General features: G+C 37.0%; 1 protein-coding gene and 1 pseudogene across 1 annotated transcript; one reads left to right on the top strand and one right to left on the bottom strand.

Annotated features, from left to right (window-relative positions):
• Nucleotides 1-2,726: 2,726 nt before the first annotated feature.
• Nucleotides 2,727-4,302, bottom strand: LOC125840169 (geraniol 8-hydroxylase-like; annotated as a pseudogene).
• A 12,966-nt stretch (nucleotides 4,303-17,268) lies between these two features.
• On the top strand, nucleotides 17,269-17,613 carry LOC125840128 (uncharacterized). The gene has a single exon (XM_049519096.1). It carries the CDS (start codon nucleotides 17,269-17,271, stop codon nucleotides 17,611-17,613), a length of 345 nt encoding a protein of 114 aa, XP_049375053.1.
• Nucleotides 17,614-25,097: the final 7,484 nt, after the last annotated feature.

Here is a 25,097-nt window from a genome sequence, read left to right as displayed (position 1 = left end):
TTTTGGTTATAATTTGGGGTGGGCATTATGTTATTTGGGTGGGTTTTTAATTAATATGGGTGGATCTTTTAAATATGGGTAAGAATTTAATAGAAATAGAGTAAATGTTTTAGATTGTGACACGTGTCCCGCCGTTAGTAGAAAGAGTATATACGTTCCAAAATTTGGACGGTAAGGACATCAACGTCCTAAAAGTATAACGAAAGGTATTTAGATACCATTTACGATAGTTCGGGGTATATTTGTCATTTTTCCCAATTTTTAATGTTAAAAGTGATATCGATCAATAATCAATAAACCAACAACTGGTAATCCAATATCTTATGGTTCTATAATGATTTAGTATTTCTATAAAATTGATAACTAATAAATCGAACCGATAAAATTTAAAACTGAATCGAACTAATTGATATGCAGCCCCACCAAATATTCCCAAATAGTTTATGAACCTCTTTGAATTTTGTATAAAATGATTGGCCAGGCTAGACTAGTCTCATCTCGATGAACATGTGGATTCCTTAATTTCTTTTTTTAGCATAGACTAGTGGATCCACTTAGTAGTTAAGTTCTATACCCCGACAAGGTATAGGACGGCCCTGGCAGCGTGAGGCAAAACACTGTATCATCACTTAGCTCATAATGATGGTTGTCGGTTAGATAAACTCCCACAGAGATATATTTGTATTCTTATATACATAGAGTTATTTGTATTTTCATATACGAACATAGTTTAAATTGTATCCTTGGATACAAACTGAGTTACTATTGTATATTCTTCAAATACACAGAGTTGTTAGCCGCATGTTTTAAGAGTTTTTCTTTATATTGCATTTATATTACTGCTTTATATTGAAATGAGTTGAGTTGAGTTGAGTTGAGACCAGGTATGTTCCTTCAGTTCCTTTCAAGGTTGTGTCTTGTTTTAGAATTCCCCTCGCATGCTCGTACATTCAATGTACTAATGCCATTTGGCCTGCATCTTTTATGATGCAAATACAAATAATCAGGATCAACATCCAGTGCATCCTTGATCCAGTTGAGTTTCAAAGTTGTTGGTGAGCCTCCTTGATTCTAGTTCATTAGGATGTCGTGGGTCTTGTTTCGACGTCCATCTCAGTTGTTAGAGGCTTCATAGACAATTAGTTATTGTTAGGTCATGAGTCTTTTCCATTTTCAGTATTGATGTTGAGACTTGAGTTGCCATTTTGGCTAGTTGAATGTTTATGTTAAGACATTCTAAGTTTATTGCATGAGTTTATCCTTTGAGATTGTTTTCTTGTTAGATAAGTCTTCCGCTAAGAGTTAAGCCAGGCCAAGGGTTCACTTGGGGACAACAATGGTTCTCGAGTGTCAGTCCCGCCCAGGGTGTAGGCTCGGGGCGTGATAAACATATTAATTAGTTAACATAGCTACAGTTTGAATTAATTACCATTCGCCACTAATTTCTAAACAAAATTACACGCCGAGTTACAGTTGTATAAACATGTCGGTTGAGTTTCAATTGTATAAACATCTAGTTTTCAGCATTTTGTATATTATAATCTATATAACTTTTTTGTCTAATGTAATTTGTATAATATAATTTGTATAACTGTTTAAAGTTCAGATGTTTGTGTTTGTATAAGTTTGTTATTTCGAATTTTATCATATTTGTATAATTTTGGAATATGGATAATATAATTTGTATAACAATTGTTACTATGTTTATACAACCACGAACATAAATAACTCATTTATACAAACACTTATTCCACCAAAACTATAATTATCAATTGATCCAATCAATCGAAAATAATTTATACAAAAATAAATATAAATCAATTGATACTAATCAGTTTATACAAATATAGACGACACAAATTATACAAACATACGAGAATTATACAAACGTCGCAAATTATATAATGAGGTCTCCCATAACAACTTTTTTTTTGGTTGCCCATAACAACTTAAACTATAGCTACATCCCGTAAATATGCAAACTATAGCTAAGGAGCCTAATTAAGTTTATTATAGTGGCTATTTGCAAAATTTTCTCATGCAAATAAAGACAATAGAGAGGTTCTATATCATCTTATCTATATTTCTCCTTTATTATATACTAGATTAGTCCTAATTTATCATCATTAATTCCACCTGGAATTAAGATTATATCATGGAGAGGGGCCAAAAAGGAAAAATAAACACGGTCTAATGCCAAGGAAATGAATATCTTATTCCTTTTGTCCCAATTTATGTGACACATTTCGTTTTTTGAGAGTCAAACAATTTAAATTTGATCAAAAATTTGCTCATGGAATCTTCAAATTTTTTAAAATGAAATTTATATATTTGTATACTATGTAAAAAATACTATAAATCACAATAATTGATAATTCAAAATATTTAAAAGATCTATGAAAAATTTACTATCAAAGATAAACTTTTTTGAATCTCGAAATCCGAAATATATCAAATAAATTGAGACATAGGAAGTATTAGTTTCACCAAGAAATTATTAAATCCCAGAGAGTTGGTCTTATCTTCAAAGATACACAAGCATAGATAGATTCTACAAATAGAATAACGTAGCCTTTTGACAACCCAAATTCAAACAACACGCGAGACTTGCTCGAGTAGTTGAACACTTCCACTCCACCACTAACTTAGTCAGGCTGGATGGTAAAAGGAACATTTTAGTAATCTAGTTTGCTCAACTTTAAACCTTAATTAGTCTATCCTTATAACTACACTGGGGTTGGGATAGCTAGCAGAGGTTGAGCTTTCGCCAATGTAATACCAAACTTCTCATCCATGTCCAAATCATTTGGTGCAATTCCACCATGTAGCTTCCAATTAAATGTATTAATCAATGAACCTAGCGTGACTGGAATTATGCTGATAGCCAAAGGCAATCCAGGGTAAATTCTTCGACCAGCACCAAATGGAATCAGCTCAAAATCCCGACCTCTAACGTCTATTTCTGACTCCCAAAACCTCTCTGGCTTAAAGTCCAAAGGGTTCTCCCATATACCAGAGTCGCGCCCAATTTGCCCATACGTTCACTAAAACTTGTGAGCCTTTTGGAACAGTATAGCCACAAAGCTCAACATCTTCCTCCACTTTGCGAGGAATTAATAAAGAAACCGGTGGGTGTAATCGTAAGGCTTCTTTCACGATGCATTGCAAGTAAGTTAAGTGTGCAACATCGGCTTCATCTACTAGTTTGCCTCTGCCAATTACTTGTGCAAGTTCTTTTTGTGCTTTCTCCAAAGTATGTGGATTCTTAAGTAGTTCTGCCATTGCCCACTCCAATGTATTTGATGTCGTATCTGTCCCTGCTACAAACAAGTCCTGCAAAACTTACTAGTGTAAGATCATATAATCTAGTAAAACGTTCCATCACATGCTACTTGTTGAAAATATATTAAAGATAAGATAGTTAACCAGATACAGATGCTCGATATGATTCCTGTCGATTTCTTCAGGGCTAATGCTGAGAAGGGCATCTAACACATCAACATTTTCTTGATTTCCCATTTCCCTTTCCTTTAACCGCTCATCAATCAAACCACTCATAAGTTGAAGAACCTTGCTAAAATGATTTGTCAAGCGCCGCCTTATGCCTTGTGGATCAATCTTTTTTAAAAAGGGGAAAAAATCCACCAAATTGGGTTTACCAGCCTCAGCCATGATATTCCACACCAATTCCTTAAATTCCTTGTCAGAATCAGAGAATGGATCAGTCAAATCTTTAGAGAAAATAGTGTTGGACAACAAATTTAAGGAAGTTCTAAAAGCTGCTCTGCCAATATCCACTGCTTCACAATTTTGCCAATCTTGTGACAATAATCAATAAACTCCTCGATCTTTTTTGTCCTGAGATGCTTATTAGCATCCAGCTTGTTGCCAGAGAAGATGTGAGAGTTCATAATCTTACGAAGCGTTCTCCACTGTGAGTTGTTGACAGATAACCATACAACAGAGAAATCAGATTGATTGCAGGCACCAAGTGCGTCTGGAGCAAACCTATTGGAAAAGGATAAATCTTGCTTTTGCATTACTTCTTTAGCCAAGATTGATGAAGAAATGACGACTGTGTTTATTTGCCCCAGTTTCAGATTCATAATTGGACCATATTTTTTTTGCCAGTTGAGCAAGTGATATTTGTGGTTTATGACCAAGCAAGTGAAGATTTCCAATAATAGGCAGAGGGAATGGACCTGGTGCAACTCTTTTGCTTCTTCTTCTAATTGAAATAACAACTCCACGCACCAAAAAAAAAGCGAATAAAACTCCTACCAAAATGTTCACGTACTCCATTTTTCTCCTCTTCCGATAATTTGCTTGGCTCAATTAGGTTGCTTTTATCTTGATTTATAATGAAGTGAGCAAGGTTTTCATTTATTTTTAAATCTCTCTTCATTCAACACAAAAGTTTAAACAGATCGATCTGCGTCTTTCTTGTGATCTTGGCTGTTCACGTATCTTCTTTAATTTTTTAATTAATGTTTTTGAATTATTAATGCAAATGGTGTCAGACTCTACTGCCTCCACGGAATTTCTTATTTTATGTATTAGATTAGATATAATACACGCAAGTGTATTTTAACGAAAATGTTGTAGTTTCAAAGAAGTAGTAATAGTAGGGTGGAGATAAGTTTTTGCATACACATGTTATTGTTATTGTTGCGGATATTAGATGTGGTTGTTGGTTGTTTTGCTTGAATGTCCACTTGCCCGCTCACCATTATTGAAAAGGTAGGCATTTCGGGTGTGTTTGGTACGGAGGAAAATATTTTTTTTTGGAAAATAAGTTGGTTTCTACTTATTTTCTCATATTTGGTGGTAAGTGAAAAATATTTTAGTGCATAATTGATGAATAAAAAATATTTTTTAGAAAATATCTTCTTTTTTTGGGTAGAGAGTAGAAAATACTTTTTAGAAAAATGGCCTTTGACTTGAAAATCAACCCCAATAGTCGATCTGACACTTGACCCAGACACCCGATCCAAAATCTAAACCCTACTTCTGACACGGTATCCGACATTTAAATTGGAACCCAACCCTGACCATGACCCGAATCAGGACATGATCCCAAGATCCAAACCCTGCTAGAGACCCAACATTCGAACATGAATATGATCCTGACACTTAATCCTGAACCTGACCGAGATCTGACCTCGACTTGACATCGATTGGAGACCCAACCCACACCCCCAACCCCTACATCTTACTTAAGATCCAACTTTTGTAATAGAATTCGACCCTGCCACCCAACTTGACCCAACGAGAGACCCGAAAATTGAAAATGATTTCAACACGAGACCCGACCCGACCTTGAAACCTGACCCCGACACTGATCTGAGACCTGAACCCAACTCTCGACTCGAGATATGACTGTGATTCGAGATCCGAGAACCGAACACGACTCTGACTCAAGATTCAACCTCATACCCCGACTCCGATACCGATCCTGATTCGAGACCTGAATCTGTCACCCAACTCGAGACTCAACCCTAATCGAGACCCACATCTGACCCCGACCCGAGATCAAAACCCGACCTCAAACACCCAACTTGAAACTCTTCCCGAGACCCAACTTCAACCCTGACATTCAACCTTAGACTAGGTCTAAGACCCGATCCCGATCCAAGATCCAATCTTGGAACCCGAACCAACACCCGGCCTCGATACCTAACACCAGCCCTGACCTGAGTTCCAAGCCTTACCCCGACCGAGACTTGACCCTGACATGAGACCGGAGACCCAAACCTGACCTAACACCTGACTCGAGATCCAACTCTGACACTTGACCCAAAATTTGACCTCTAATTCTAACTCAAAATTCGATCTTGACTCAATATGAAACTCAAGAGTTGAGTCTCGAACCGAGGTCGAGACTCGGGTGTCGAATTGATAATCGGTATAGTAGTCAGATATAGGATTAGTATTGGTTAAATTAGGATGAAAAGTTGAGGTGTGAGGTTCAAAATGATTTTGGATAATGTTTTTCTTATTATTTTTAGGGAAGTTAGTTTCTTTGAATTTGAGGAAAATAAGTTGATTTGAAAAAAAATTTCAAAATATTTAAGCCAACCAAATATGAGGAAGGAAAATGTTTTCCTAGAAAATGCTTTCCTGGAAAACAAATTGATTTTTGACTTATTTTCTCATGTTTGGTTGGTGAGTAGAAAATATTTTCCGGAAAAGATTTTTAGTGTTTGATTTATGAATAAAAAATATTTTTGAGAAATATCTTTAATTTTTACTAGAGTAGAAAATAATTTTTGAAATTGAAAATATTTTTTAAAAACAAACTTAATTTTTTTTTGGGGTGGGGGTGGGGGCTGGTAGGGGTGGGGTGGGTGGGGGGTTGGGTAGGACGTGGGTGGGGGGGTCAAGGGTAGGGTGAAAAAATGAAATTTTGAAATTGAAAATAGTTTTTAAAAACAAACTTAAATTTATTTTTTTGGGAGGGGGGGACTGGTAGGGGGTGGGGTGGGTGGGGGGCTGGGTACGAGGTGGGGGGGTCGAGGGTAGGGTGAAAAAAATGAAATTTTGAAGTTGAAAATATTTTTTAAAAACAAACTTAAATTTTGAAGTTGGAAGAGAGTTTTTGAAAATGTTTTCCTTAAGTTTTGAAGGGAAGTCATTTTCCTTAAATTTGAGGACAATGAGTTGATTTGGAAAACATTTTCCAAAATATTTAACCCAACCAAACATGAGAAAACTGGAAAACATTTTCTGTGTTTTCCTTCATACCAAACACACCCTTCATGTCTATATTTTTCTTTCTACATCTGTTCTTAACCGATCCCATTAATTTATGTTTTATCTTTGAATTTATAAATTAATTTTAGCAGATTATTCATTATATAGGACATATAGCTGCTTTGCTTTTCAATCAAATTCTAACAAGTATATTTATTCCATGTATAATAATAATCTAAAAGAAGAACTAGTATTAAGTGAAATTAAAGGGGTGATAATGTAATTTATCCAATATATTAGATGCTAAAAGTTAACAAATAATAACAGAATATGTACGTAAACATCAAAAGAAAATCCAACCGATTCATGAATCTGGATGTTTCAGGATGGAATATTTTTCGTCTTCATTCATTTGATGTGATAGTAATTAATTTTTTAAATAATTAATTTCAATTAATCAATCAACTATTATTGAGCTAGAAACACTAGTAGGAGAATTTGAAAATATTTTGTGGACATCTTAGGATAGGGGTGTGCACTATTCAGATTAAATCGAATAATCAAATCAACTTAAACCGAATTTTTATTTGGATTAGCTTTTTGGTTTTTTGGATTGGTTTTGGATTAATAAATTACTTTGTTTGGTTTTTTGGTTTGGTTTTGAATTTTAAAAAATAAAAATAAAAAAACCAAAAAAATACGATTTATACCAATAGTGGTGTTGTGATGCATCCTCGGATACATGGTATGCAAATTTTTTTGTTTAGCATTCTTTATGTTGTATAAAGGTCATTTCTTTTCAAAATACCTTTTGCATTCTTGTATTCAAAATACTCTTGTATTCTTATCATTTTTATCTCATGGATTGCTACAATCAATTTTATAGATTTTAAGCTTACAGATAAAAAAGCCTTCTCTAAATCCTGTATGGACTTGTTTAGGTTATATAGAGCTATGCGATGTTTCCATACTCTTTTTTTTACTAAGTGTAAGTGATATTGAATATGTTTCATATTATACTAGAAACATGAATGATGTATATTGTCTTGTTAGTACAATCATATAATATTTGATTCCCTATAGGTACTAAGTATTTTCAATTCTATGGATATAATAAATATGAATATAATTTGTTTTTAAAGATAATAATTATGAAATACAGAGTTTTGCGTTTATACCTTTCTTTTGTTCTTTCGTTGAATAGTTTTTATCACTACCGCAACAATTCTCCTTTCAGGCTATGAACAGTTTTTCACCTCCCTGACCTCAGTCTTCTGGCTACTTTCCTACTGTTCCTCCTTTAGGCTAAAGATCTATATCTTCACTTAAGACTATTCTTGGAATTTAGAGAAGAGATATACAAACCAAACTGTTTATTTCATAATATTATCTTCACACACAAACCATACATATTTTTACATATACTTGGAACATAAAAATACTTTTCCCTGACGGGAGAAGTTTCTACTCACTTATCAAGGTACCTATCATATATATATATATATATATATATATATATTAATGTTTAGGTTTAGAATTAAGTTGGAGTTAACCACTTTTGTCCCTTTTTGGTTATTGTCTTTCATCATGATTACGCTTATATTTTATATTTGAACATCTATAGTAGGTAGGGGTGTACATGATCGGGTTGGTTTGGATTTTTCAAATATCAAACCAAACCATTTGTGTAAATTTTTTAAATTTATAAACCAAACCAAACAAATAAAATTCGGATTTTTTTGGGTTTTCAACCTCGGGTTGGTTCGGGTTTTTCAAATACCAAACCAAACTATTGTGTCGAATTTTTAAATTTATAAATCAAACCAAACTAATAAACCTCGGATTTTTTTTCTTCAGATTTTTGGATTTTTTCGGTAAAGTTTGCATACAAACATATAATTAACTTGTGCTTCAAATATTTCTTTAGTCCAACCAAAATACAATTATCTAAGGTGTTTCTTAAGAAAATAACACAAAATATGAGATGTACTGATGACACTAAAATATTCAATAAAAAATAATAATGAAATCATCATATAAAATAAATATTGCAAAGTCATAATGAAAATGATCATAATTTAAAAGTACAAAATCATGCTAAAATAAGTTTAATAAGTATTAGTTACATTACTAAATATTTAAGGAAAATTAAATTAGATTGTGTATTTTAATTGTCTAAACCAATGTAAAACTAAAGAACAAATATTCAATAGTATTGTCATTCTTAGTGTTGAATTGATTTTCTTTTTGCATTAGTATTAATTTGATTTTGATTTAAGTTTTATTATAATTATCAACATCTATGAACTATAATCTTTATTGGACTATTCCGAATTCTAAGTTTTAAACTTGAAATAATATATTAAAAGATAAAAAATATGAAATAGTATAAGAAATATTTTAAAATTATATCAAAGTAAATATTTTTACGTATAAAATAAAATTTTAAAATTACATATATAATGTCGGGTTGGTTTGTTTTTTTTTAGTTAAAACCAAACCAACCCAAATATAATCGGGTTTTTTTTTTTCAATACCAAACCACTAGTCGGTTTTTTTTTCCGGTTTGACTCGGTTTGTGGTTTGGTTTGGTTTTCGGTTCGGTTTTATACACCATAATAGTAGGTATAATTATAAGTATAGTGTTTTAAGTTTTACTTATGATTTATATTATAAAGTATATTTAAGAGAATCAATATTATTACTTTGGTTATGTTATTAATTATTGACATAACCGAATAACCAAACCGAAAAAAGCCGTACCGAATAAAGGAAAATCAAACCAAACCAAATTTATTTGGATCGGATTGGGTTACACTTTTACAAACCATAAACCAAAAAATTCAAATCGAATTTATGGGATATTTTTTGTGATGTCTTTTAAGGAAATTTAGTAACCTTTATATAGTCATAAACTAGGGTTTAGGGTTGAGTAACCTCCAAGAATTCTAATTGAAACTGAACACATCTTCTAGAGTCCCAATTCGAATTGAACACGTCTTGTAGAGTCTACAAAAATTTCAATGTCTACAAATTTCATGACTCTTGTGGAATATTCGAGATCTTGATTTTTAAAAATATCCAAGGGTTTATGTGATAATTTGAGATTCCTTTTAAGGGAATTTAGTACCCTTTATATAGGCATAAACTAAGGTTTAAGGTTAAGTAGCCTCCAAGAATTCTAATTGAAACTGAACACACCTTTTAGAGTCCCAATTCGAATTGAACACGTCTTGTAGAGGTCGCAAAATTTTGAATGTCTACAAATACCCTTTGCTTCAAGGCTTGTCGGAGTGTAGATGTAATGACTCGAAAGGTCATTTTGGTGATTTTTCGTGGAAATGACTATTTTGCCCTTTCGGTAGTTGCCCCGAGTCCCATGTTTTGTGGTTGTAAAGTTGGTTTGAGGAAAAATTGGTAAAAAGTTGAGTTTTTGAGAAGTTGAGTTTTTTTTGAGTTAAAGTTGGTTAAAAAGTGTTTTTTTCGAGTCATTTGGAGTTTCGGGACTCAGATCGGATTTCCGTCGATTCCGGCGGTACTAGAATGTCGAAACGGGTCTGTGTGAAGTTACGGAGTCGAATTTGAAGTTGAAACGAAGAATTGAGGTCCTAAGTTGCTAAAGTTGTAAAATTTTGATAAAGAGTTGACTTTGGTCAACATATGAGGTTCCGAGGCTCAGATTGAAATTCCGAGAGTACCGTTGGTTTCGGGAGGCGATTCTAAGACTAGAATGAGTCTTGGTTGAATTTTTAGACGCTCCGTTTGAGTTTCGAATTTTTTTGGCGTTAAACTAGTTTCTTGGCATCTTATTGAATTTCGGGTCAAGGAGTCCTCGAATTCAAATTCCGACGGTTCCATTGAGTCCGGAACGTCGAATTTAGTTGGGAACATATTTAGTTTGTGTGCACGAGATTACGAACGAATCTTGAGGGTCCAACAGGGACTTAAACTTTGGTGTTATTGTTGTGTTTCAGCTGCAATAGCAGTCCTTTTTAAGTAAAAAAAAACAGTAGCCATTTTCCTCCAACTTGAAAAATACCCATTTCTCCATTTTTAGACTTTGAGAGCTCGAAAATAGGTGATTTCAAGTGGGTTTTCGCAAGGAATTCATTGGGTAAGTTATTCCCAACTTATATATTTGATTTCCATCGATTATTTATGGATTTTAACATCAAAATTTGAGATCTCAACTGTAAAATTTGGGGGTTTTTGCCTAATCTGAATTTAATAGAAAATTTGAGTTTGTAAACTCATTTCAACTCCTTTTTCGAAACGGTTTTCACTATTGGATTCTAAATTTCTTGGGGAACATTTTTCACTAAAAATTTCCAAATTTCGAGAATATTTTCCTGAACGAGATTTTTTTGACCATTTTACCCTTTTCTCCAAATTTCACGATATTGATGTTGTTAGATTCGTATTGATTGTGAGATTCCATTTATGAATAGATTGTGGTGATTTGGAGCGTGCTCGGAAGGGTAAAACTCAAATTTGAGTTACTAGTTGAAGTGTTTTGAGGCAAGTGACTTTTAAACTTTGTTAAACTCTTAGACTACACATGACTACTTTCCTAATTGTGTTGAGGAGTAATGGGGATTGAGGATGAGTTTTATTTGTTGATTGAAATTGTTGTAATTGAAAGATGGGGAATAAAATGAGTTAAATGTGTTATATGTGACTTGAATTTGTTGAATAAGTCATGTGATAACTGATATTGAGAGGATAGAAGAGCAGGAGTAGGCTATGATTGATACAGACAATGATGTTGAGACAGATGATGTGTAATACTATGATGTGGTCGTGATATGGTTGTGATTGAGACAGACGATGTGTAATACTATGATGTGGTCGTGATATGGTTGTGATTGAGACAGATGATGTGTAATACTATGATGTGATTGTGATATGGTTGTGATTGAGACAGATGATGTGTAATACTATGATGTGATCGTGATATGATTGTGATTGATGACATGTGCATATTTATTATTCTTCCCATGTGTGAACTATCTGTTGCATGAGTTCTGAGACACTGATATGAGGATGGATGGATATGAGACACAGTTGAGACTAGCTCCGGCTAGAGATATATGAGATGGACTAGCTCCGGCTAGCGATTTGGATGCCGATGGGATCTGGTTCCGGCGGTGATACATGGTCCATGTGTGGCCCCAATGGGTTCTGATTTGAGTATTTAGCGCGGTCTGATTACGTCAACAGATGTGTATCTTAGGACAGACATGCATCACGACTACATGACATCATTATTGCATTTGCATCGCATTTGACTTCATCTTTGTCTGTGGTGTGTGGATTTTTCCTATTTGCCCCTCTTCATGTGATATATGATCTATTTGCTCTTACATGAGGATATGAGGTTGATGTTGAGAAACTGTTGGATATATCTGTTGATTATGAATTGTGTAGTATATGTTGTTGGTTCGCTGTTAGAATGAAGTTTCGGTAGTTCGGTTGGGATTGAAATGAGTTGTTTGTAGTTGCTAGTTTAGCTTAGTTTAGTGTTACTTGCGAGTACCTATTGCTTTTGGTACTCACCCTTGCTTCTACACAGTTGTGTAGGTTGACATCTCTATCAGATCCGGCTTATTACTCATCTTCAGATTAGAGCTTCCAGACTTACTTGAGAGGTAGCGGTTCATTCCAGACGTGCCTTCAAGTTATCTATATTTACTGTTCTGTTATATTCTAGAACTTTACTATGAGACTTGTATATTTTATTCAGATTCTGTATCAGAGGTTTGTACATGTGACAAGCAATTCTGGGGTTATGTTGAGTTTATTTAAAGACTTCCGCTTATCTTTCTATCTTATTCTTGTTTTATTAATTCCTTATCGTCGGGTTTTTGGGTGTTAGACTGACGTGTTCGTTGGGGTTTAGGCACGTGCCATCACATCCGATTTTGGGGTGTGACAAAAAATGGTATCAGAGCCCAGGTTTGAAGGTCTCACATGTACAAACCAAGTCTTAGTAGAGTCTTGAGGATCGGTACGGAGACGTCTGTACTTATCTTCGAGAGGCTATGAAGAATGTTAGGAAATACTTCTTTTTTTCATTCCGTTCTTATCGTGCGAGGTTGTTATCGTGGGTGCTGAGTATCGCGTGTTGTTTTTTGCAGATGCCGAGGACTAGAGCTACCGGAGTTAGGGGGGAGACAGCCCCCGAGGTCAGAGTTGAGGCCCCAGCTAGGGGTAGAGGTCGGGCTAGAGGCCGAGGACGTGGTCGAGGCCGTGCCAGAGGAGCGGCACCTGCCCGAGGCCGAGGTATAAAGCCTTCATCTGAGCCACAGATTGGAGTAGCTGCAGAGCAGGCTCCTGCAGGCCATGCACCCCTAGTTCATGATGACAGACTCGACAGGATATTTGGGTTATTGGAGCGTCTTGCTCAGGGTGCAGCAGGTATACCAGCGGGGTTACAAACTGGGGTAGGGGCACAGGCCCTTGGTTATCAGCATCAAATTCAGTGGTTCCAGAGCCGGTGGTTCAACCACCACAGGTTCCAGCACCGGTTGTAGGTGTACTGGCGGCCCTTGAGGTGGCCTTGGCAGATGATGACCAGGTCTGCTATGAGCGGTTTCAGAAAATGAAACCACCTCAGTTTCATGGTGCTAAGACTGATGATGCTCACGAGTTTTTGACCTTGAGTCGAGAGATGTTGGCGGCGGTACGCATGTTAGATGAGAGGGGCGTCCGATTTGTGTCCCTTCAGTTACACGGTGTCGCTAGGGAGTGGCTGAGGACCTTCATGAGTTCAAGACCAGCGGGATCTCCTCCCATGGAGTGGAGTGAGTTTGCTAGTTTCTTCGAGGGTCGTTTCATCCCTTGGAGTGTACAGGAGGAGAGCCGTATGAGGTTTGAGAGTTTGGTGCAGGGTAGCATGTTAGTCGCAGATTACGAGGCTCGATTCTGTCAGTTGTCGAGACATGCCTCTTCTTTGATTTCAGGTGAGCCTGAGCGGATTCGCAGATTTGTCAGGGGTTTGACTCCCACTATCCGTAGTTATGTGGTTAGATCATCTCGAGAGGGTGCTTCCTTCCAGACTATAGTGAGTGCAGCCAGAGAGGCTGAGTTGCTTGAGCGGGATGATTTTGGTGGGCCCAAGAGGGTCCGTACAGGTGGTCAGTATTCGGGTACCTCGTCAGGAGGTAGGGGCCCACACAGGGGAGGCGGGTCCTTCCTGCGTCAGAGGCCAGTACATGCTTCATTACCAGCTATCGAGGGTGGGCCAGCAGCTCGGGGTCCTCCAGGTTCGGGTAGAGGTGGTTATAGCATTACTTCGGGTTCTTCACAGTTAGGATCCACACCGAGGTCTTGTTATGGTTGCGGTGATCCAGGCCACTTGATTCGTCAGTGTCCACATCAGACTCAGTCTGGACCACACCGTACTGTCTCCGCGGTCCCAGAGAGAGATTCAGCACCTCCGGCTAGAGGTCGGGGTCGGGGACCGGCATCTGGTAGAGGCGGATGAGCTTCGGGTAGAGGTACTAGTGGCGCCTCAGGTTCACAGAGTGGGGGCAGAGGTGCCCAATGTTATGCTTTTCCTGGGAGGCCCGAGGCTGAGGCTTCTGATGCAGTTATCACAGGTATCGTCTCAGTTTGTCATCGGCCTGCTTCCGTGTTATTTGATCCTTGTTCTACATTCTCATATGTGTCTACATATTTTGCTTCCGGCCTTGAGTTGACTCGTGATCGTATGTCTGTGCCTATTAGAGTCTCTACACCCGTAGGTGAACCCTTAGTGGTGAATCGAGTATATCGATCTTGTCTTGTTGTCTTATCGGGGTATGAGACTTGGGTGGATATGATTCTTCTTGATATGTTAGACTTTGATGTCATATTGGGTATGGACTGGCTTTCCCCCTATCATGCGCTTCTTGATTGTTATGCTAAGACTGTCACCTTAGCTATTCCGGGTATTCCTAAAGTGGAGTGAAGAGGGACTAGTGGTTCGTATCCCAACAGGGTCATATCTCATATTCGGGCTCAGAGGATGATTGATCGGGGTTGTTTATCTTATTTGGCCTTTATTCGGGATGTTGGAGCTGAGTCACCGGCCATGGAGTCTATTCCGGTAGTTCAGGAGTTCCCTGATGTGTTTCCCGAGGATCTACCTGGTGTTCCTCCTGTTCGTGATATTGACTTCTCTATTGACTTGGAGCCGGGCACCAAGCCCATATCTATTCCACCTTATCGTATGGCTCCAGCTGAGTTGAAGGAGTTGAAGGATCAGATTCAGGACTTATTGAGTAAAGGATTCATACGCCCTAGTGTGTCTCCTTGGGGTGCACCGGTCTTATTTGTGAAGAAGAAAGATGGGTCGATGAGGATGTGTATTGACTATAGACAGTTGAACAAGGTAACGGTGAGAACAAATATCCCCTTCCCCGTATTGATGACTTGTTTGATCAGTTTCAGGGGGCAGCCTTGTTCTCTAAGATCGACTTGAGATCTGGGTATCATTAGTTGAGGATTAAGCCTTCAGATGTGGCGAAAACAGCTTTTCGCACACGATATGGTCATTATGAGTTTTTGGTGATGTCATTTGGGCTCACCAATGCCCCTGCGACGTTCATGGAGTTGATGAATGGAGTGTTTCGCCCATACTTGGATTCCTTCGTGATTGTGTTTATTGATGACATCTTGGTATATTCCAAGACCGAGGCGGATCATGTTTGTCATTTGAGGGCCGTGCTACAGAAGTTGAGAGATGAGAAGTTGTATGCCAAATTATCTAAGTGTGAGTTTTGTCTTGAGTCAGTGGCTTTCCTAGGGCACGTGGTGTCTAAGGATGGAGTTAGGGTTGATCCGGCCAAGATTGAGGCGGTTCAGGGTTGGACTAGACCTACATCACCTACCGAGATTCAAAGTTTTGTTGGCTTGGCGGGTTACTATCGGCGTTTTGTTCAGGGATTCTCTACTATAGCTGCGCCGTTGACCAGATTGACTTAGCAGATGGTTCCTTTTCATTGGTCACCCGAGTGTGAGGCGAGCTTCCAAAGGCTCAAATCCCTATTGACTTCAGCACCTGTCTTGACTTTGCCAGAGGAGGGTGTTGGATTTACTGTTTATTGTGACGCTTCGGGTGTTGGACTTGGAGGTGTTTTGATGCAGAAGGGTAAGGTTGTAGCCTATGCCTCGAGACAGCTGAAGGCACACGAGAGGAATTACCCAACTCATGATTTGGAGTTGGCGGCTGTGGTATTTGTGCTTAAGTTGTGGAGACATTACCTATATGGTGTTCATTGCGAGGTATTTACTGATCATAGGAGCCTACAGTAAATATTCACTCAGCGGGATCTGAACTTGAGACAACGTAGGTGGCTTGAGTTGCTCAAGGACTACGACATGACCATTTTGTATCACCCCGGGAAGGCCAATGTGGTGGCCGATGCCTTGAGTAGGAAGACTCCTAGTATGGGGAGTCTTGCCGCGATCAGTGTTGAGAGGCGGCCTTTGGTTCGGGATGTTCAGAGGTTATTTGACAGCATGGTGAGATTTCGGGTTTCTGAGGAGAGTGGAGGTGTGTTTGCCTTCATTGAAGCCCGTTCATCTTTGATGGAGCAGATTAGAGAGGATCAATATAAGGATGGGAAGTTATGTCTCATCCGGGACAAGGTGATGAGTGGTGAAGCCAAGAAGGCTAAGATTGACTCCGAGGGTGTATTGAGGATTGAGGGCCGGATATGTGTGCCCAAGGTTGGTGATTTGATCAGATTGATTCTTGAGGAGGCTCATTATTCTAGGTATTCTATTCATCCTGGAGCGGCGAAGATGTATCATGATCTTAGTCAGCACTATTGGTGGTGGGGGATGAAGAGGGATATTGTAGAGTTTGTGGCTAGGTGCTTGACATGTCAGCAGGTCAAGTGTGAGCACCAGAAGCCTGGTGGTGTGACTCAGATGATGCCTATTCCTACTTGGAAGTGGGAGAGGATTGCTATGGACTTCGTAGTTGGATTGCCTACCACCGTGGGTGGTTATGATTCTATATGGGTGGTCGTCGACAGACTGACCAAGTCTGCTCATTTCATCCCGGTCCGAGTGAGGTATACATCGGAGAAGTTGGCTCATATTTATATTAGTCAGATTGTGCAGTTACACGGAGTGCCGGTGTCCATTGTGTCTGACAGGGGTTCAGTATTCACTTCTCATTTCTGGAGAGCATTACAGCATGATTTGGGCACTAGACTCGACATGAGCACAACTTTTCACCCTCAGACGGACGGTCAGTCTGAGAGGACTATTCAGGTGTTGGAGGACATGTTTCGGGCTTGCGTGATCGACTTTGGTACTAGATGGGATCAACACTTGCCATTGGCAGAGTTCGCCTACAACAACAGTTATCATACTAGCATTGGGATGGCACCTTTTGAGGCATTGTATGGTAGGCGGTGTAGATCACCTATTGGATGGTTTGATTCAGCCGAAGTGGACTCCCTTGGTACTGATATTCTTAGAGAGGATATGGAGCGTGTTCGTGTGATTCAGAGTAGGCTCTTGACTGCCTAGAGTAGGCAGAATAGTTATGCTGACAGGAGGGTTCGACCCTTAGAGTTCATGGTGGGTGATCGAGTTTGGCTTCGGGTATCGCCCATGAAGGGTGTGATGAGATTTGGGAAGAAGGGCAAGCTCAGCCCTAGGTTCATTGGCCCATATGAGATTTTGGAGAGAATGGGAGAGGTGGCTTACAAGTTAGCCTTGCCACCTAGTTTGACAGCCGTGCATCCAGTTTTTCATGTTTCTATGCTCCGGAAGTATGTTCCGGATGAGTCTCACGTGATTTCGGTTGAGTCGGTGGAGTTGAGTCCAGATTTGACATTTGAGGAGGAGCCTATAGCTATTTTGGACAGACAGGTTCGCAAGCTCCGAACCAAGGACATCGTTTCAGTGAAGGTTCAGTAGAGGCATCGATCAGATAGGGAGGCGACTTGGGAGTCCGAGGATGATATGCGGGTCCGATATCCCTAGCTTTTCGAGGCTTCAGGTACTTTCTTTTACTTTATGTTCGAGGACGAACATGGTTTTTAGTGGTGAATGATGTAATGACCCGAAAGGTCATTTTGGTAATTTTTCGTGGAAATGACTATTTTGCCCTTTCGGTAGTTGCCCCGAGTCCCATGTTTTGTGGTTGTAAAGTTGGTTTGAGGAAAAGTTGGTAAAAAGTTGAGTTTTTGAGAAGTTGAGTTTTTTATGAGTTAAAGTTGGTTAAAAAGTGTTTTTTCGAGTCATTTGGAGTTTTGGGACTCGGATCGAATTTCCGTCGATTCCGGAAGTTCTAGAATGTCGAAACGGGTCTGTGTGAAGTTACAGAGTCGAATTTGGAGTTGAAACGAAGAATTGAGGTCCTAAGTTGCTAAAGTTGTGAAATTTTGATAAAGAATTGACTTTGGTCAACATATGAGGTTCCGAGGCTCAGATTGAAATTCCGAGAGTACCGTTGGTTTCGGGAGGCGATTCTAAGTCTAGAATGAGTCTTGGTTGAATGTTTAGACGCTCCGTTTGAGTTTCGAATTTTTTTAGCGTTAAACTAGTTTCTTGGCATCTTATTGAATTTCGGGTTAGGGAGTCCTCGAATTCAAATTCCTACGGTTCCATTGAGTCTGGAACATCGAATTTAGTGGGGGTACATATTTAGTTTGTGTGCACGAGATTACGAACGAATCCCGAGGGTCCAACGGGGACTTAAACTTTGGTGTTATTGTTGTGTTTCAGCTGCAATAACAGTCCTTTTTAAGTAAAAAAAAACAGTAGCCATTTTCCCCCAACTTGAAAAATACCCATTTCTCCATTTTTAGACTTTGAGAGCTCGAAAATAGGTGATTTCAAGTGGATTTTCGCAAGGAATACATTGGGTAAGTTATTTCCAACTTATATCTTTGATTTCCATTGATTATTTATGGATTTTAACATCAAAATTTGAGATCTCAACTGTAAAATTTGGGGGTTTTTGCCTAATTCGAATTTAATAGAAAATTTGAGTTTGTGAACTCATTTCAACTCCTTTTTCGAAACGGTTTTCACTATTGGATTCTAAATTTCTTGGGGAACATTTTTCACTAAAAATTTCCAAATTTCGAGAATATTTTCCTGAACGAGATTTTTTTGACCATTTTACCCTTTTCTCCAAATTTCACGATATTGGTGTTGTTAGATTCGTATTGATTGTGAGATTCCATTTATGAATAGATTGTGGTGATTTGGAGCGTGCTCGGAATGGTAAAACTCAAATTTGAGTTACTAGTTGAAGTGTTTTGAGGCAAGTGACTTTTAAACTTTGTTAAACTCTTAGACTACACATGACTACTTTCCTAATTGTGTTGGGGAGTAATGGGGATTGAGGATGAGTTTTATTTGTTGATTGAAATTGTTGTAATTGAAAGATGGGGAATAAAATGAGCTAAATGTGTTATATGTGACTTGAATTTGTTGAATAAGTCATGTGATAACTGATATTGAGGGGATAGAAGAGCAGGAGTAGGCTATGATTGATACAGACAATGATGTTGAGACAGATGATGTGTAATACTATGATGTGGTCGTGATATGGTTGTGATTGAGACAGACGATGTGTAATACTATGATGTGGTCGTGATATGGTTGTGATTGAGACAGATGATGTGTAATACTATGATGTGATTGTGATATGGTTGTGATTGAGACAGATGATGTGTAATACTATGATGTGATCGTGATATGATTGTGATTGATGACATGTGCATATTCATTATTCATCCCATGTGTGAACTATCTGTTGCATGAGTTCTGAGACACTGATATGAGAATGGATGGATATGAGACACAGTTGAGACTAGCTCCGGCTAGAGATATATGAGATGGACTAGCTCCGGCTAGCGATTTGGATGCCGATGGGATCTGGTTCCGGCGGTGATACATGGTCCATGTGTGGCCCCCATGGGTTCTGATTTGAGTATTTAGCGCGGTCTGATTACGTCAACAGATGTGTATCTTAGGACAGACATGCATCACGACTACATGACATCATTAATGCATTTGCATCGCATTTGACTTCATCTTTGTCTGTGGTGTGTGGTTTTTTCCTGTTTGCCCCTCTTCATGTGATATATGATCTATGTGCTCTTACATGAGGATATGAGGTTGATGTTGAGACACTGTTGGATATATCTGTTGATTATGAATTGTGTAGTATAGGTTGTTGGTTCGCTGTTAGAATGAAGTTTCGGTGGTTCGGTTGGGATTGAATGGAGTTGTTTGTAGCTGCTAGTTTAGCTTAGTTTAGTGTTACTTGCGAGTACCTGTTGCTTTTGGTACTCACCCTTGCTTCTACACAGTTGTGTAGGTTGACAGCTCTATCAGATCCGGCTTATTACTCATCTTCAGATTAGATCTTCCAGACTTACTTGAGAGGTAGCGGTTCATTCCAGACGTGCCCTCAAGTTATCTATATTTACTGTTCTGTTCTATTCTAGAACTTTACTATGAGACTTGTATATTTTATTCAGATTATGTATTAGAGGTTTGTACATGTGACAACCAATTCTGGGGTTATGCTGAGTTTATTTAAAGACTTCCGCTTATCTTTCTATCTTATTCTTGTTTTATTAATTCTGTATTGTCGGGTTTTTGGGTGTTAGGCTGACGTGTTCGTTGGGGTTTAGGCACGTGCCATTACATCCGATTTTGGGGTGTGACAAGACTCGATGAAACTCAAAGACCAGGCTTGAAGTACTCATTCTTCCACCGTTGCAGCTTCAAATTTTCAGATTTGATTTAAGAGAGAAGAGATGAAGGGTAGATTTGGTCCCATTGGGCGTGCCAATTTGTTTGCAACAAATTTTAAACATATGGAAAATAAATAAACCACACAAATGAAATCTGAAGAAACATAACTTTATTGATAAATATGCGGGTACAATTCTGTTCCTTCCTTGATTCTACTCTCCTAAGATTTATCCATGATTTGAGGGCCATTAGTGGCGTATTTCTTGAACTAGGATGATTTAGATTTAACCTCTATATGAATATTCCATGACTCTTGTATAATATTCGAGATCTTGATCTTTAAAAATACCCAAAGAGTTTATGAGATATTTTGAGATTCCTTTTAAGGGAATTTAGTACCCTTTATATAGACATAAACTAAGGTTTAGGGTTAAGTAGCCTCCAAGAATTCTAATTGAAACTGAACACACCTTCTAGAGTCCCAATTCGAATTGAAAACGTCTTGTAGAGTCCGCAAAATTTCAATGTCTACAAATGCTCCCTGTTTCAAGGCCATTTAAAGTGTAGACTCGATGAAACTCAAAGACGAAGATTGAAGTACTCATTCTTCCACCTTTGCAGCTTTAGATTTTCAGATTTGATTAATGAGAGAAGAGATGAAGGGCAGATTTGGTCCCACTGGGCGTGCCAATTTGTTTGCAACAACTTTTAACATATGGAAAATAAATAAACCACACAAATAAAATCTGAAGAAACATAAATTTATTGATAAATATTCGGGTACAATTTTGTTCCTCCCTTGATTCTACTCTCCTAAGATTTATCCATGATTCGAGGGCCGTTAGTGGCGTATTTCTTGAACTAGGATGATTTAGATTTAACCTCTATATGAATATTCCATGACTTTTGTGGAATATTCAAGTTCTTGATCTTTAAAAATACCCAAGAGTTTATGGGATATTTTTTGAGATGCCTTTTAAGGAAATTTAGTACCCTTTATATAGACATAAACTAGGGTTTATGGTTGAGTAGCCTCCAAGAATTCTAATTGAAATTGAACACATTTTCTAGAGTCCCAATTCGAATTGAACACGTCTTGTAGAGTCCACAAAATTTCAGCAATAACAATAGACCGATTAAATCTAGGACTTTTTCTGAGCATCTTCTCCATAGAAATCCGAATCCAAACTGATAAGAAAGTGTAGATGAAATCTGAACTGAAAATAAACCGATGAAGAAGAATTTAATATGAAATGACGGATAAAACCTAAAGAAGATGAATTGAATATGAACTATTGAGAATAACTAAAGACAACAATGGAGAAAATATTTCTGCCAAAACTAGATTACATAAAAAGTAACAAAAATAAATGCTATGGAGAGAATATATGGTCAAATACATAAATAATTTTTTCTACATACATAGATTAACTCAAAAAGGAAGAGAGATAAAAAAAAAAAGAATGAAAAAGAATAAAACATGTAGCCATTAAACTTTAATTGAGAAGTTAAAAAATAAGTAAAAAGTAATGCCATATTTATCCATCCCCATAAATTATGCACATAATCCAAAAAAAGGGGAAGGTTGTTATAAATAATATATTGTGGATGTCCACTACATCAATAAGTTACTCTATTACTTTCCTCTATTACGAAGATAACCATAATCTCCTTAACTTCCACCTTTATAACCATTATTCTTGTAACCTTTCACTTCCATAATCTCCCCATTATATTCATGTTAATGTCATGTTTATGACTAACCTTTTGTATGCTTCTATGGTACACTATAAATAGAGGCATAAGAGTTCATATTGTATACACTTGAAGATTTGGTGAACACTTGAAATAAGAAAGTTATCTCATATTGTTCCTCTTGTCTTATATTTTTCTTGTCTTCATTTTTATATTATTCTTTTGTTCTTAAGTTTTACAACACGTTATCAACATGAATGTTCTACCATTGCAGGATTGAAGCAAAGTAAACAAAAGAAGGTAAAATAATTGTGTTTTATTTTTCTCTCGGGAGCAAGGTAATATTATTGTGGAATCTATTTTATATTTTACTTGTGAACAAGGTGAATGATTAATATTATTGTTACTGTGCATTTTTTTCCACCTATGACTATATATAGTTTCTTTTGTATGTGAAACTTATTTTATATTTTATTTATGATTATGCTCACTGTTTTGGTTATTACATAAGCTTTTAATTTATTTTGTTTTGTGTGTGAAATATTTTGGGTTCACATGGAAATTGAAAAAGGGGTGGTGGTAGTGAGTAGTTTTATTTTGGTGTAATTGAAATTATTATTATTTTTAGTGTGCAATTGATTCCTTGATTTATAACGGTAATTCACTACCTTAATAATTATGCACCAAACATTATATAATATAATATTATATGTAACTCTCTGTTTTGACAAGTTTAAGATATTAGTACATACTTTGTTTAGAATATTTTTATTGTGTTTTTTTTTTCTATATTTTATTATGCATGTTAATAAAAAAGTGACAATTTTGTTCTATATTTATTTGTACATATTAATCACAAAGTGGTAATATTTTTTTGAAGGCTCAATGATGAGTCCTATTATATTTGGCATTTATGTCATTGATTGAGGGTAAGACGAAGGATTCAAGTCATATCGCACCAAGAGGGTAATCGAGTGAGAGTCCTGATGCATCATGATAAGAAAATGTTGGATTGGATCCCATTAAATAATGACCTAAAATGCCTTTTATGGGTAAGACGTTGGGTTGAAGTCTCAACATAATTTAATGATGATGTAATGATGACTGAGCAAATTGATATGCTCTTGATAAAAGTCATGAAATCCGCTCAATTGATTTGCTCCATTCTCTTATGTGAATATGGTAGCAGTGCATGATATGTCTAAAAAATGACAAGTGGTTGAATGTATGAATATGGGTGTGGTAAAATGTTAATGGTCATCATTGTGGTAATTAAAAGGAAGAACATTATGGGTTCTTAAGATGTTCCTTCAAATGTAAAGATAATTTTGTCCATTAAAGTGGTATAAAAGGTTATTAGACACATTGTTTCTTAAGTTGGTCCTTCAAATGTGAAGGTAATTGTTAAAGGTAAATTTTATCCATCAAAGTGGTATGAGAAGTTATTGGGCACATTGTTGTTGGTGCAACCCAATTTGAAAAGTTTTGTAAATCCTCCATCAAAATAAAGGAATACAAAGTGGTGGTACAATTGGTACATTTGACCTCTTAAAGTGATGTTGAGGTGAGTCACATAAATTTGATAATGTCAAAGCATGACAATGAGTTTCTAATAAAAACTTATGGAGAATGTACAAATGGTTATAGTCCATTTCTTGAAGAAAATGTGACTTGTGTTCGTATGGATAAGAACATGTTCATGTATTGTTGGATGAATGTCACATCTCACCTCTATGGGAGGTTTGAGAGATTGAAAGGAAATATTTTGACATAAATGGGCATTTTGATCATATACTTTGAGTACTACACAAATATTGTGGTATGTTTTATTATGAACTATTGGAGGACAAAAGAAAGAAATAAATCTTTTCTATAATGGTTGTGATCATGATCAAAATAAATGTTGTTGTGTGGCAACACAAATTTGTCATTGGTTGTCAAGAAATAAGTCTTGGATGTAATAATTTTAACCATGACAATAATAATAATTTTCTACTTGAAGGATATGGTCACCATAAAGATGATGTTGTGAAATTTATGGTAGTACACAAAATTAATTGAGAGTTCCGAAAGAGCTTATTTGTTACTATCCGGAATGAAATTGTTCATAATATTGGGATTGTAGTAAGTCTCAAAAGAAACTTTTTAAGTTTCGGATGAATTGAAAATTATTATATTGAGACTGTAAATTATTAAAAGATTAAATATTTTTAGATTACTACAATCAAAGCGGGTTATGAATATTTACATAAAAGGTTACCCGTCTTTCTCTTGTTTGTTGAATATAAATATGAGCATGATGAAGGAATCACATGCAAAAGTAAACTAAAAGTTTACTAGAATAAATATCAGTTGGCATAACCGGTTGGCCATTCCGGTTCAGAGTGATGCAAAAGAAGTTGAGAATTCACGTGGCTATATGTTTGAAGAAATAAAAGATTCTTCAAGATTCTCTTTTGTTGCTTGTTCTCATGACAAAATGATAACTGTATCAACTAAGGTTGGGATTGTATCCTTTGAAATTATTTGGAACATATAGAAAGGTGAATATGGGCCCGTTCACCTGCCATGTGGACCGTTCACTATTATGATTTAATAGATGCATCTAAGGTATGGTCGCATGTGCATTTGTGTCAACTTACAAATTGGTTTTTGTAAGGTTGTTTGCTCGAATTGATAAATTAAGAGCACAGTTCCAAACTATAAAAGTATGTTGGTAATGTTGGTTGGTTTAGCAGAAATTGTATGCCTCCAATTATAGCTAGACCAATGATTATGAGAACAAATCTCTCCAATAAAATTTGGTATAAGATGAATTTATTTAACGTGTATACATCAAGCCAACAAGGTTCTCCCATCACAATTGGTTCAGGGTAAGGAACCAAATAATTTCCATCTAAAAATTTGATGTGTGCACATATGATTTTATTTCTCCACCACGCACAAAGATGGATCCCCAAATGAGGTTGGGGTGAAGTGTCACGCCCCGA

Source organism: Solanum verrucosum, unplaced genomic scaffold (genome assembly GCF_900185275.1).
Source record: "Solanum verrucosum unplaced genomic scaffold, falcon-dt-bn FXZP01000180.1, whole genome shotgun sequence".
In the NCBI taxonomy this organism is placed as follows: Eukaryota; Viridiplantae; Streptophyta; class Magnoliopsida; order Solanales; family Solanaceae; genus Solanum; species Solanum verrucosum.
Note: the sequence above shows the minus strand (reverse complement) of the source record. Positions and strands in the feature narration are given on the sequence as shown.

Coding starts and splice junctions, on each gene's coding strand:
- LOC125840128 (XM_049519096.1), top strand. CDS start 17,269: ATGGTGGGTGATCGAGTTTGGCTTCGGGTATCGCCCATGAAGGGTGTG.